Source organism: Cololabis saira, chromosome 10 (assembly GCF_033807715.1).
Source record: "Cololabis saira isolate AMF1-May2022 chromosome 10, fColSai1.1, whole genome shotgun sequence".
In the NCBI taxonomy this organism is placed as follows: domain Eukaryota; kingdom Metazoa; phylum Chordata; class Actinopteri; order Beloniformes; family Belonidae; genus Cololabis; species Cololabis saira.
Window position 1 is genome coordinate 20876894 of NC_084596.1, and position 14132 is coordinate 20891025.

A 14132-nucleotide genomic window follows, 5' to 3' on the forward strand; every position below is an offset into this window, starting at 1 on the left:
AGACAGACATTTACTTCTCTTAGAAATAAAGTCGTAAAGGAAATTCGATTTGCAAAAGAAAATTTTTTTATTAATATAATCAGTACTGCAAGAGGAAATGCTAAAGAGATCTGGACAAATATTAAAAAATTGACGGGAAATAGTACAGTGCACAGAGAAATTAGGGAGCTACAGCTAGAAGAGAAAGTCATCCATGATCCAAGGGACATTGCAACAATGTTGAACGATTATTTTATAGACTCAGTTAAAGAACTGACTCAAAGCAACTTTCCCCAGATGGAATACCACCCACCAATGCCACTGAATGCCGACAACCCCTTTCTTAATTTGTGCGTAGTGTCGCAGTCACAAGTTGATAAAGCTGTGTGTGGCCTCAAAAGCTCTAAAGCCAAAGATGCATTTTGTATGGATGTAACATTTCTAAAATATCACAAAGAATCTTTCATAGCACCCTTAACTACTATTTTAAATAAATCCATAAACGAAAGTTCCTTCCCTGAACCCTGGAAGTGCTCTGTCATTACACCAGTCTTTAAGTCAGGTAATCCTGCAATACCCAGCAACTACAGACCGATAAGCATACTTCCAGCAGTCTCCAAAGTCATGGAAAAAATAGTAGCAGAGCAAATTGAAGATCATCTTAACAACAGTCCATATACCTTGAACAGGATGCAATTTGGCTTTAGAAAACATCATTCTACTGAGACGGCGGTTTGCTTCTTTCTGGAAAATATGAAATCAAAGCTTGATGGAGGCGGTGTCATTGGTGCTGTTTTCATCGATCTTAGAAAAGCATTTGACACCATTAACCATCAGATACTGTTGACCAAACTGTCTAGCTTTAACTTCTCCCAAAGTACTCTGAATTGGATTGAATCATACATATCTGCAAGATCACAGTGTGTTAGGATACAGAACATGAAGTCAACATTACGTAACAACAATCTTGGGGTACCGCAGGGGTCAGTGCTAGGTCCACTGCTTTTCAGTTTGTTTATAAATGATCTGCCAAGTTGTTGTCCTTCGAATGTCACCTGCCAAATGTATGCCGATGATACTGTTCTGTATGTCCATGCAAAGGATAAAAAACACGCTGCGCAAGAACTGACAAATGCTATGACAAATGTGTATAACTGGCTTGAGAAATCTCAACTATACTTGAACACATCCAAGACTGTGTGTATGTACTTCTCAAAAAGAGCAAATACTGACAGCGATACCAACGTTTCCGTGCAAGGCAAAACAATTGAGGTGGTACAAGAGTTTAAATACTTGGGAATCACTCTTGACTCACAACTTCTCTTTAAACGACAGATAAAAAACACTGTGAATAGAATTAAGTTTAACTTGTCCAACTTTAGGTTTATTAGAAACAATCTAACTCTTGAGTCAGCAAAATTGTATTTTGATACTATGATCATGTCACACATGTCCTATTGCGTAACAAGTTGGGCATCGGCCTGTAAGACGAGACTAAAGCCGATTGAAACAGTTTATAAACAAGCTCTGAAAGTATTGGATAAAAAACCAAAAACGTACCATCACTGTCAGATATTACAAAAACATGAGCGCTTAAGCTGGGACAACACTGTTGAACACACCGACGCTATCCTGATTTACAAAATCCTCCATGGCAAAGCACCTCCTCCATTACAAGATTTTGTGAAAAAAAATTCAAACAGATCAACAAGAGCTGGTTCTAGAGGTGACTGTGTAGTTCCTTTTAGAAAGAGTGCCTTTAGCCAAGCCACTTTTTCTGTTCGTGCTTCCCACACCTGGAATTCAATACCAAACACAATACGTGAACTCCCGAATCTGTCCTCTTTTACCAAACATCTTAAAGCTTGGCTATTGGAAGAACAACACTGCTGCCACAACCGTGCCTAAAACATGTATACTTTTCATTGTTGTTGCTTTTCTTTTCCTTTTCTGTCCTATTGTGTTTTTAAGGACACGCTTTCTCACTTGTAATTGCTCCTCCTGCCTACTGGCCATGGAAGCTAACTGTTCTACTTGTCGTTACTGTTGTTTTATTGATTTTATTATTTTATGTTGTTGACATTAACCTGCCTAAGGGACTAAAGATGAAAATTAGCCGTTGGCTATAATCTTGCATATTTACATGTATATGTTCATTAATATGTATTGTCCCTATTATAAATAAAATAAACTCATAAACTCAGAGGACGGAGGAGGAGAAGGGCTGGGGGTCCTCCTAGCCACTAAATTGGGCTTCAGTGAGGCAGACAGTGACCCACCAAAGTGTGATTTAGTGAACTGAAAGGAGAAACAGAGTTAACTTTATGATGCAACACATATAATGATTCATACAAAACATTAATTACTAAGAAAATATTCACCATTGACAAACTCGGAGGGGGCAGCAGGAAAGACCGCGGGGCTGCAGCAGTCGCACCAGGGGCCGAGTCTGAGGCCACAGACGAGTGGCAGGCTGCTAAAACAACAGCATTACGACATGTGATGTAACAGAAACAGCATAACAGCATTGTAACAGAAATGCGATGCAAGATTAACAATAAAAATGTAATTTTTAAATAGATCACCTTAACTGCGTGGAATCCACAATTACAGACCATGGACCCTCCAAAGAGGTTGGTCTGTCCACGGGCCTGCATGGGGCATTTCTCAATCTGAAACAATAAGAATTGTTATTTAGAGTGTGTCACTCAGTGTACAGTTCAGCGTCTGATCGATATTATCGGCAGTATATCATCAAGTGACCTGCATAGTAATGAGTCATAGGTGCATATTTTGCTATACTTTACCTTCTGATAGAGGTCATGCCACTTCCGCTGCCTTGGTGCTGGTCTATTGCCTCCTCCAGAAGGCCAAACCCCAGAGCTGGCAAATGCCCTCAGCCTCGCCATCCACTCTCCGTCTCCCATGGCCTTATGACTCTTTGGATAAGTGCTCATCTAAAGATTACATGGAAATAATAACAATAACAACAGTTACAATTATGTATCGCAGCATAAACATGGTGTGCTGAACAAGTGCATACTTGTGAGTACATTAATACTGTTAGTTAAGCAAACTACACTGATAACATGTTATCCGTTATTTATACATTTATACATGCATACACATTATTCATATTTATACTGTGCAATCCTGTTATGTGTGCAATTATCCAATCATGGTCATATCTATATAAGTGAAAGGTGTATATAGTGTATAACGTTATAGTTTTTATTTTTATTTATAACTCAATCACTCTTTTTCTTTCTATTTTTGACAATAAAGGTTATCTTATCTTATGTTTACAGTGATACAGTAATGACATGGATATATCTACAACCACTGACAGCTGTCATTCTTACCTGGGCTTCAGGTGGGCTTAGGGTTGCCACCCGTCCCGTAAAATACGGAATTGTCCTTTATTTGAGAAAAAAATGTTGCGTCCCGTATTGAACTAATACGGGATTTGTACCGTATTTTCATTAACTTTTACACCATATTCTAGTTGAATTATTGAAATAAATTAACTTTTACACCATATTCTAGTTGAATTATTGAAATAAATTAACCTTTACACCATATTCTAGTTGAATTATTGAAATAAATGAACTTTTACACCATATTCTAGTTGAATTATTGAAATAAATTAACCTTTACACCATATTCTAGTTGAATTATTGAAATAAATTAACTTTTACACCATATTCTAGTTGAATTACTGAAATAAATTAACCTTTACACCAAATTCTAGTTGAATTATTGAAATATGTAAATTTTACACCATATTCTAGTTGAATTATTGAAATAAATTTACTTTTACACCATATTCTGGTTGAATTATTGAAATAAATTAACCTTTTACACCATATTCTAGTTGAATTATTGATATAAATTAACCTTTACACCATATTCTAGTTGAATTATTGAAATAAATTAACTTTTACACCATATTCTAGTTGAATTATTGAAATAAATTAACTTTTTTACACCATATTCTTCACCTGCAGTCTATATTATACATCTGGGCTGATGTGGACATACGTAGCATAGGAGGCTATTTCAGTTGCTAGTATGGTTGGCTGTCTCTACAGTCATGCAAGTTCAATGCTATTAAAGCACTTTAAACTTTAAATCAAAGCATTTTGTTTTTTCATATAAAATAAACACATTTTTATTCAGTTTAGAAGTTTAGGGGCTTTTTTTTTGGCTCCTGCGCTGCTGAAATCAGGGCGTCCCTTATTTCTATTTCTGAAAGGTGGCAACCCTAGGTGGGCTAATAACTTCCACTAGTCCTTGGTACTTAATGTAAATTAATGTCATTAGCTAAGTAGCTAGATAACTAGTTACTAGTAACTAGTAATTTACAGTAAAACGGTAGGTACTGTAAGCAAACTCACAATAGCTCAACAAGTAAACACTGAATGTGAACACGCATTGAACAATACACTGTGACACTGCAGCACATAAACATAACGCTACCGTTATCAATAGCAATCATAATATGTAACGTTAAATTACAGTGGCGCTATGATTAAGGTTGGGTACTTACTCACCGCTGGTCAGACGTCTTATACGGGTAGTAACGTTAAGCGAACTAAAATGTTAGCTAACTTATACGATGTTTCTATAACTACTTGCATGAATTACTGTGAATACTTGTACGTTTCCACTCAGAGTAATATTATAGGTATTACATGTAGTAGCGTTAGCAATTGCTAGCGATTGCTATAATGTATAAACGTAACTTGATATAACGTAATGTGACACTCGACCACAAAATGATAAAATTACTTTGTGTGACGGATGGAAAAAATATGACTATTTAAGAAGAAAATAACAATATTTAATGGTTACTTACTTTGATAAATTGTCTTGCGCTACTGACACCGTAAATGCGTTATTGGCAATGGCGCCCCCAGCTTCCAGCTTTCTTCCCTTCTCGGCGTGATTGGAAAGAAGCGCTGTGATTGGCCTACGTCCAATCTGACATTGGACAGTGAATGCCATGATTGGCCTACGTCCAATCTGACATTGGAGCAGTGAATGCCATGATTGGATGATGAAATTGGAGTTTGGACAGACGATCCTGATCCAGGTAGTCATCAGAAATTTACAGATCATCGGCCAAACCCCATTGCTGGCAAGTGCCCTAAAGTCTTGCCCTCCACTCCTTTATAACTCTTTGACTTGAACCTCTGATAACAGCAGAATCAAATTTAATACCATAATATTCCACTTCATGTACAATTCACGGTTTAGCCAATGTCGCGCCACTTCACTCGAATGGACAGAGCCAATCAACGCCGGACCGGACGCAAATGATTCGCAAAAAAGAGGGGGAGGGAGAAGGAAAAGAAAAACTGCTCGTCCCTGGGTGGGCTCGAACCACCAACCTTTCGGTTAACAGCCGAACGCGCTAACCGATTGCGCCACAGAGACAAGAACTGACATAAGCACACATGGGATTTCTCTTATACACAACCAGTCCATAGTTCCTAGTGTATATAGGCTGCTTCATTTTTCATATAATATGAAAAATAAATATGATATTTGTGATCATCTTCTTTTCGTGATACAATCTTTTGTTGCTAAAATGAAAATAGAGACTCCGATTCGGGCACGTGATTTATCTGGTTATCTGCTACAAATTATGCTGATGGATTTATCCACTCATTTACATTTACAGAGGTTTTAGTAGGTGCGTTTCCACCAGCGGGAGTTCAGGTTAAAGTCGCCACACAGGAACCTAACAGGGCTTATTTGGACAGTACTCTGGCTGAAAGGACTTTGGGCATCACAGAGATATTTCTCCAGATCTTCACTGCAACCACCTTCAGTTGCAGAGCATTGTAACGTGAGGGTTGGATGTGTGGTGGTTGGACCACTCTTTAACAGAATAATCAGCAGGAGGGAGACGGATAACTTTCTCAAGCAGAACTTTACTCGATTCCACACTTCATGACCATGGATGTATTATATAACGTTCATGACATTGTTTACTTCCTGGTTCGCACTCATCACGTGACTGAACTAACCAATTAGAAGCTAGCAGTTAAATTAAGGTAAATTTGAGGGAATCAAGAAGGCAGGTTCAACAGACTATCTTGACTGTCGATAGATGCACTTGCAAATATTTAAACATATAAATATGTAAATAGTTAACTGATGTAAATTATAACATAACATAATATTGTAAATGCAGTTTTAACTTAAATATAAATGATATCAACATCTGAGCCTTACAGCTGTCAGATATACACAGTACTCGAGTTATAAAAAAAAAAGCAGGGGGATTATCATATGAGGACAGATAATATGTGCTGATTACAAATAATATAATATATTACAAATAATAGCAGTGACCAAAACAGCTGCAGAAATACTGCAGGAATGACATAGCAGCAGTTAAATGCAGCCTTCTGTAAGCTTTAAATATCCACTGGGCTTACATCAAATACATCAAAACACAACAATAAAAAACAGTTTTCTGAACTTATCAATATGCCTCTGTCCTTCACAGGATAAGTGAAATGGATCACTGCAAAAACTCAAAATCTTAACAAGAATATGTGTTTATTTCTAGTTAAAATGTTTCATTTTAGTAAAAAAAATCTCACTTAAAACAAGACTCATCACTGAAAAAAACAACAATTTTCACCTGTTTCAAGTAGATTTTCACTTGAAATAAGTAGAAAAATCTGCCAGTGGAACAAGATTTTTTTGCTTGTAATAAGAAGATAAATCTTGTCCCACTGGCAGATTTTCCTACTTATTTCAAGTGAAAATTTACTTGAAACAGGTGAAAATTGTCAAATACCGGTAAGTTATTTTTCTGGTGTTATTTTTCTGGTGATGACTCTAAATGTTGAAATAGCAGTAAAACCACATTCATTGATGAAATGACATAAGGGATGGAAAGAGGGCAGTTTTACAGGGGGGATGATTTTGACCGTTTTTATTTCAGGGGGGATGCCATCCCCCCTCATCCCCCCTCAACTCCAGTACAGGATATACATTAACTTCACTTCTTAACCTTACACCATCATGTACTCAGTGGTCCAGAACCTGCTCAATTATATTTAGTATGAGTGAATATTTGAAAAAAGGTGACTGAAGAAATTAAACGTAAAATCTCAAAATGTTAATCAAATAAGCCAAATAAGGAATAATGAAATACAATTTGTGTCCTTTCATGTGTCAACGTGCTTTCATCAACCCACATCACAGAGCCTGCATTACACTTAATCATATTAAACAACATCCTACTACAGAGACGGGGATAATATAGATGACAGTGAAGATAAAGCTTAATACCTCATCTCTCTCTCCCCACCCTTTGCCTATAATTTAGCTGCACACTCTTCGGTCCGTTAATTAATCTGTTAAAGTCTGGACTGACAGAAGACGAATAAATACAGAAGACAAAGCCTGAAAATATCAACTTAGCATTAACAAACTGACCAGTCTAAAATCTGACTGACTCTACTTCTTTACCAAGAACTAAAGGTAAGAACCACCCGGTACTTTTAGATGCATGCACAACATTTGATCAACTTTTCTCCCTCTCACTCTGTCTCTCCCTCTCTCTCTCTGTCTCTTTTTGGGTCAGACCAACAGGTTCAGTCACTGTCAGATGAAGAAAACATTTTCAATCCCAAGAATATGATTCCCTTTCATATTTGTTCAGTTATATTTTTTCAGCATATTAGATTTTTATTGCACAGAAATATACATTGATTCACTTAGCAGCACATAATTATTTATTTGCTTGAATCTATTTACATGTTCTTACAGTATAATTGATTAAATCTAGTCCATTAATACCTAAAATAGACTTTTCACTGTTATATTATTGAAGTGAGTAGAATTGTGAATGAGGCTGGAAGGTCACATGCTGAGCTGCAATTTCTTTAAACAAATCATGCAAAAAACTGTATTTCTGATATAACTTGGAGGAATAAGCTGCCTGAGGTTAATGGGCTTTGCAAGTTTTATGACTGACGTAGCTTCGATTAGGATAGTGTGGTCATTATGGCTGCATCAGCAGCTTTCGGTGACCTTCTCTTGTGAAATGGTTTCCTTCAAGAGTGGCTTCTTTGATACTAAGAGCACCATCGCTCACTTTGGATATAACTTTAACAATTTTACTTTTCACTTATTTCTCTCGAAACATAATTTATCTGCATCCCTACTTCCTTTTGATTACTTTCCCAAGAGTCTGTATTGTATAGTCTGTATAGTCTGTATTGTCCCAACAGAGAGATGTAGTGTAAGAAGAGTTTAAACATGACGACTTGATATAAAGATGCATTCAGTGACTATATAATCTGTTGAATTTTTGATTATACTGAAATTTAAGGGGGACTAAAATAAACACTAGCATTCTCTCCCTTTCTTTCTGTCAGCAAAATTGTATCATTTCAAAGTCTAAACAGGAGAACACAATTGTGTGATTCGGAGAACACAGCATGCTTATCTTGGAAATGATGTGATATTGCATACACGCACGTATATAAATCCTAGGACAGTGCACATGCCAAACTCCTGGTAATCTCAGCATAATCTGATAAGTAAACTTCAGCCTGGTTAGCAATAAGTGTTTGTGACAACAGGGTCTATGAGTATATTGTTTCGGTGTGATGCAGTGGAAACTGGAAACCTATGATGGCTCATCAGAAATGTTACCAATCTTGGCTTTTCCATGTGTAATGGATAAAACCAAAATCAAAGCAATAAGTATAAATAATAATAAATGAATATATAATAAAATTCAGAACATTATCTTAAACACAATTTCATCAATAGAAGACTCACTCTTTCTTTTAAGAAAAATGAACTAGTTTTGTGTATTTCAGGCTCCCAGTAGGATGTCTGCTGCTGCCCTGGAAGAAGATGAGCTGCCTGCCATCCAAACAGGTCAGAGGACTTCTGCTGAGGATAGGAATAAACTCAGATCAGAGCGCCATTCACACGACTTAACGTTGTGTGGTAGCTGCACTTAAGTAGTGAGAAAGTTCTTTTTACACTTAATACAAAGCCACACATCATCAGTACAATATTCATTTAAGACCAACCTTGTGGATTTTGATAGGGTACTAAAATATCATTATCATATGAGCTTGATCAATTACATTCCCACTCTGTATCTGTTTAAGTTTTGTAGCTCGCATTACAAACTGATTTAAGACAAGTTTGTAATTAAAAACAAAAGACTGTCAAAACAAGACATAAATCAGTATAAATGTACTTAAAATAAAAACGGAAAAACAGCAGTATAGCATATATATGGCTATTCAACAGGGCTGTTCTTTCTAGTAAACTTAAATTGGATCAGTTACATGTTATATCAAATACGTTTTACACCTCACAACTCTGACATTGATTAAACACACAATAACAGATATTTTTAAATTTCAATAGATTTTTAATAACTGTACATCTGTGTGAGCCATGGTTTTGGATATGTATATTTATTTGTGTATCTCCAGGTCCAAAAGGTGTAATTAATGACTGGCGAAGGTTTAAGTTGGACAGTGTGGATCAAAGTGCCCCTCAAAACAAGCGAGAGCTGCTCAGACAAATGTCCACTCCTCGAGAGGATGACAAAGAGAGACTCAACAGAAAGGTGGATGAAAAGACACATACGCACGCAGGAACCACACAATCACACATAAATCAATGCATATGATAAAATTCTAATCAGCAATATATATTTCTTCACATCCAGATGAGCGTTCAGGAGTATGAACTTATCCAAGACGAGGACGAGCAGTGTCTGAAACGCTACCGAAAGCAGTGCATGCAGGATATGCATGAGCGCCTGAGCTTTGGTCCCAAGTTTGAATGTGTCCACGAGCTTGAGAGTGGAGAAGCCTTCCTGGAAGTGATAGAACAGGAGCATCGGTTGACCCTGGTGGTGGTTCACGTCTACCAACATGGTGTCAAAGGTTCAGTTTTTCTTTAATGGAAATGTATTTAGCCAATAGCTCCTAGTTAGGGGACAGATCCACTCATTAATAACATGGTAGAACATATACTTGAAAAATATTAATCATTCCCATTCCTCCGTTCAGGCTGTGAGGAGATGAACTCGTGTCTGGAGTGTCTGGCGTCAGAATACCCCAGCGTTAAATTTTGTCGCATTGATGCCGTGGCAACAGGGGCTGCTGAGCGCTTCTCCTCTGAGGTTAGTACTCTGGGAAAAAAAATAACAATCAAAATAATCAGTTCCTACACTAATCTGTGTTAAGATGTTATTACCAGAGAACTTTTTATAGTGAGAGTAACACTTTCAGTACATTCACTCCTATGAGGAACTGTGAGGTTATGAGAGGATAATTCATTGTTGAAACTGGACCGTGGCCAGAACTATTTATGCAACAAATCAAAACTTGGTCTGCAAAGAGTGTGTTTGCCCTTTCAACACCCAGAAGACACAACTGTGACATTTAAAAAACTAACAAATCATAAGAAACTACAATACGGTATACCCCATTCCCGTACGGATTAATAACTTGTGATTATGAATTGACAAAATCCAAAATCCAAAAACTGTGACCCCTGTGACCCTCATCTGTAGCAGTTGTATATTGCATTATATATACATTCTGCAAAGCAGTATTTTTTCTCATACTGAAGACTTTAAAATTATTTGCATACTGAGTACTGCTAACCATATTTTGATGAAAATCCCTGCATACCAGTAGTATAGTCTGCAGTATTAAAGAAACTGCTGGTATGCACAGGTTTTTCAGCATTTATCTGTCACCCGATTGCACTTATTGTTCAGGAAAGCCCTTTGCTTCTTCTTTGCAAGTCATTATCAAAACATATTCTGCATGTTTTACAACATCATGGTTTTGTGACGGAAGAGCTCAGGTGCTACACGTTTGTCAAGATTGAATAAAACATTATGTGTTTATCACTCCTAAGTAAGGTTATACATATTGCATGTATCTCTTGAAATAATACAAAACGTTTTGCTTTTTCCCCCCTCATATATATATGAATAGTGAATATCATGCCAAGCACAGTAAAAGCATGAATATACAACTTCAAAGACTTATTCATCAGCTAATTAGGTGCTACAAGAAGACAGCTGTCATTGATGCATGATACTGCATAGACAACACTGTTATTGTCACAGTTGAATGTTCTGTTTCAGTGACGACTGACAAATTCCCTCTGATTGTGTTTACTGTGTCTCCAGGTTCTTCCTGCCCTGCTGGTGTACAAAGCCGGTGAATTACTGGGTAACTTCCTGGCCATCACCAAACGTTTTAGTGAGGAGTTCTTTGCGACAGATGTTGAAGGGTTTCTCAATGAATATGGCCTTTTGCCTGAGAAAGAGTTTGCTGCATGCGGTGATGAAGAAGATGAGGCAGTGGAGTAAAAGGAAAAAAGGAAAGAGAAGGGAGGAAAATGAGGCCATACCTAGGAAGGGAGTGGATAAGAATAAGGTAGGAAGAAAAATAGGACGAATATAACAGTAAAAGGAAAAGAAGAGTAGATGAGAAAAGAAGGTGGCAAAAGATGTTTCAGTCACGACACAAAAATAAAGAAAAGATATGCACAAAACACTGCTTAGTCAACATCCAGCACTGCATGCTGTATGTCAAGTATATTTATATATAGAAGCATTTAGGTGTAGAGCATGGGATGTGAGGGAATCTGTGCTGAAATACTGCTTGGTATTCATGTAAAAGCTGTTGAATAAAATGTGTTTACCAAAGTGTTCTTTGTCTTTATTATGTCTTTTTCACAATGTATGGATTACTGTACTATGAATCATTTTTAGATGAGTTTACTTCAACACCACAGAATACATGTTGAACATTTGCAGATTTGCTTAACCAACCTTACTATGAGGTTCTAATTTCTTCAACAACAAAGCTTACATGGGTGTTTCCCGGTGCTCCCCTGGGTCCCTTTGTATTAGGACTTGTATTAGGATTAGTGTGTGTGTGTGTGTGTGTGTGTGTGTGTGTGTGTGTGTGTGTGTGTGTGTGTGTGTGTGTGTGTGTGTGTGTGTGTGTGTGTGTGTGTGTGTGTGTGTGTGTGTGTGTGTGTGTGTGTGTGTGTGTGTGTCAAATTGCACATGTTATTACAGTGCAAATCTAAGGTTTCTATTTATTAAATTCACTTTTATTCATTTTATTAGTGTAGCTCATACCTTCAACAAAAGTTATTTTAAGGCACTTCCCAAAAAAGGTAAACACGTTCAATATAGTCCAATTACTTATAATCCAACTCAGTGAAATTATATTCCAATTCAATGCAGCTCAGTTTTTTCAGATCATTCCAACAAAGTTCAGATTCAAAATGTATAACAGCATGGAGAGGAGCAAGGAGAATGCATAAGCTCTGTTTCTAATGACTGGATATTTTGTCAGCAATGTACTGTTTATATATATTAATCTAGTTCTACAGAAGAGGCCAGAACCTCTCTTCCATTTGTATCTATTGACAGTAGTTTCCAACATTAGCAGTCAACAAAAGGGCAACCGGATAGGGATGCCCTAAAAATAGTTCTTTACATAAATCTTTTGCACACATACAATGTTAAAGTCACCTCAGCTAGTCTGTAGTGTCCCTATCCACACTATCTCTTTAGGGGAGTTATATTTCTGAGTCTTGTTAGAGGTTTAAAATGTAAATGTATCTTTCTTTTAAATAGGTCTATTGGCCCCAATGCTAACACTGACTGCAATTTGCTAAAAGGACATATTCTGTTTTTACTTTAAACTGCACTGATTCTTGTCGTTTTAGTTTAGTTTAGACCTGCTGTGAACATTTTAACTCGAGTATGCCTGTGACATTGCTTGGGAATATTAGTAGAAAAACAATGACAAAAAAAACAATAAAGAAAAACCTGACAACCTCTGCCATCATCTGAGGAGTCTTGGACTAGAATGGTTAATGTATTTAAATGTACAAAATTATAAATTTAAAATGCAGGATTCATACCCAATATATTATATATATGTATATATATATGTATATATATATACATATGTTCTGACGCTTACATTAAAATAAAGAAATGTTTGGTTTATGAACATGTACAGTAGAAGACTGTTGATAGCATAAAAATGTAGTATTTTTGCAGACATAAAGGTCTGGTGTGAAGTGCTACACATGGTACAGCATAGCTGCAGGAGTGGATCCATATTTGAGTTAATGCTGTTAAGTAGGAACTTTACCAACATAAAGAAAGAAGAGAAAACTGATTAATAGATGAGATACCATTGTCGGCACGCTTTTATAAATTTTACTTTATCGGGTAAGTGTAATTTCTCCAGAGGTGTCAAGTAACAAAGTACAAATACTCCGTTACCTTACTTAAGTAGAAATTTTGGTTATCTATATTTCACTGGAGTAATTATTTTTCAGACGACTTTTTACTTTTACTCCTTACATTTTCACGCAATTATCTGTACTTTTTACTCCTTACATTTTAAAAACAGCCTCGTTACTCTATTTCATTTCGGCCTTTAAAAAAAAACTATCCAGTTAAATTGCTCCATCCGGATAGAGTGAATTTGGTTGTGGTTGTTTCAGATGTTCTTGTCCAGTTTTGTTCTTACATCCGTTCCCTCAGATTCCTGCAACTAAACTTGGATGTACATTCCAATAAAGGTTAGGATAAATTATAACATGCCTCTGAAGTTTGACTTTTTGCACCATTACAATACTTATAGGCAACTAGTCATCATATCTCCTGCTCTCTGAAACACATGTTAATGCTCAATAGTACACATATATGGTTCTTTAATATATTTGCATTACACTATGATGCATTCATTTTCAATGGCTTTTGTCCTAAATTGCTTTTTTCCCCCTTCATTACTTTTACTTTTATACTTTAAGTAGTTTTGAAACCAGTACTTTTATACTTTTACTTGAGTAAAAAACTTGAGTATTTTTAAACTGTAGTATCTATACTTCTACCTGAGTAATGAATGTGAATACTGAAGACACCTCTGAATTTTAGGCACTTGACATGTCTTTGCAAATATGTTCAACACTTGTCTGTTGAACTGATCTATGGAAAACATTGAAACAGGAACATAATCCTGCGGTTTCAGAAATTTGCAGTCGACTTATACACAATCATAACTTAAACTTTAAACCTTATGTGTATTTTTGTATCA

At 36.4% G+C, this 14132-nt stretch overlaps 1 protein-coding gene and 1 non-coding gene across 2 annotated transcripts; one reads left to right on the forward strand and one right to left on the reverse strand.

Moving 5' to 3' along the window:
- Positions 1-5344: 5344 nt before the first annotated feature.
- Positions 5345-5418, reverse strand: trnan-guu (transfer RNA asparagine (anticodon GUU)). The gene has a single exon. It is a non-coding gene; the product is annotated as a tRNA-Asn (tRNA).
- A 1911-nt stretch (positions 5419-7329) lies between these two features.
- On the forward strand, positions 7330-11712 carry pdca (phosducin a). Its single transcript, XM_061731067.1, has 6 exons — positions 7330-7485; positions 8835-8895; positions 9468-9604; positions 9707-9926; positions 10053-10165; positions 11189-11712. Exons 2-6 carry the CDS (start codon positions 8847-8849, stop codon positions 11369-11371), a joined length of 702 nt encoding a protein of 233 aa, XP_061587051.1. The 5' UTR covers positions 7330-7485; positions 8835-8846; the 3' UTR covers positions 11372-11712.
- Positions 11713-14132: the final 2420 nt, after the last annotated feature.

Bases quoted from the DNA above. Each gene is read 5' to 3' on its own strand.
- pdca (XM_061731067.1), top strand. From the start codon at position 8,847: ATGTCTGCTGCTGCCCTGGAAGAAGATGAGCTGCCTGCCATCCAAACA. The intron at 9,605-9,706 runs GTGGATGAAAAG...CTTCACATCCAG, and splicing joins AAGAGAGACTCAACAGAAAG to ATGAGCGTTCAGGAGTATGA. The intron at 10,166-11,188 runs GTTAGTACTCTG...CTGTGTCTCCAG, and splicing joins CTGAGCGCTTCTCCTCTGAG to GTTCTTCCTGCCCTGCTGGT.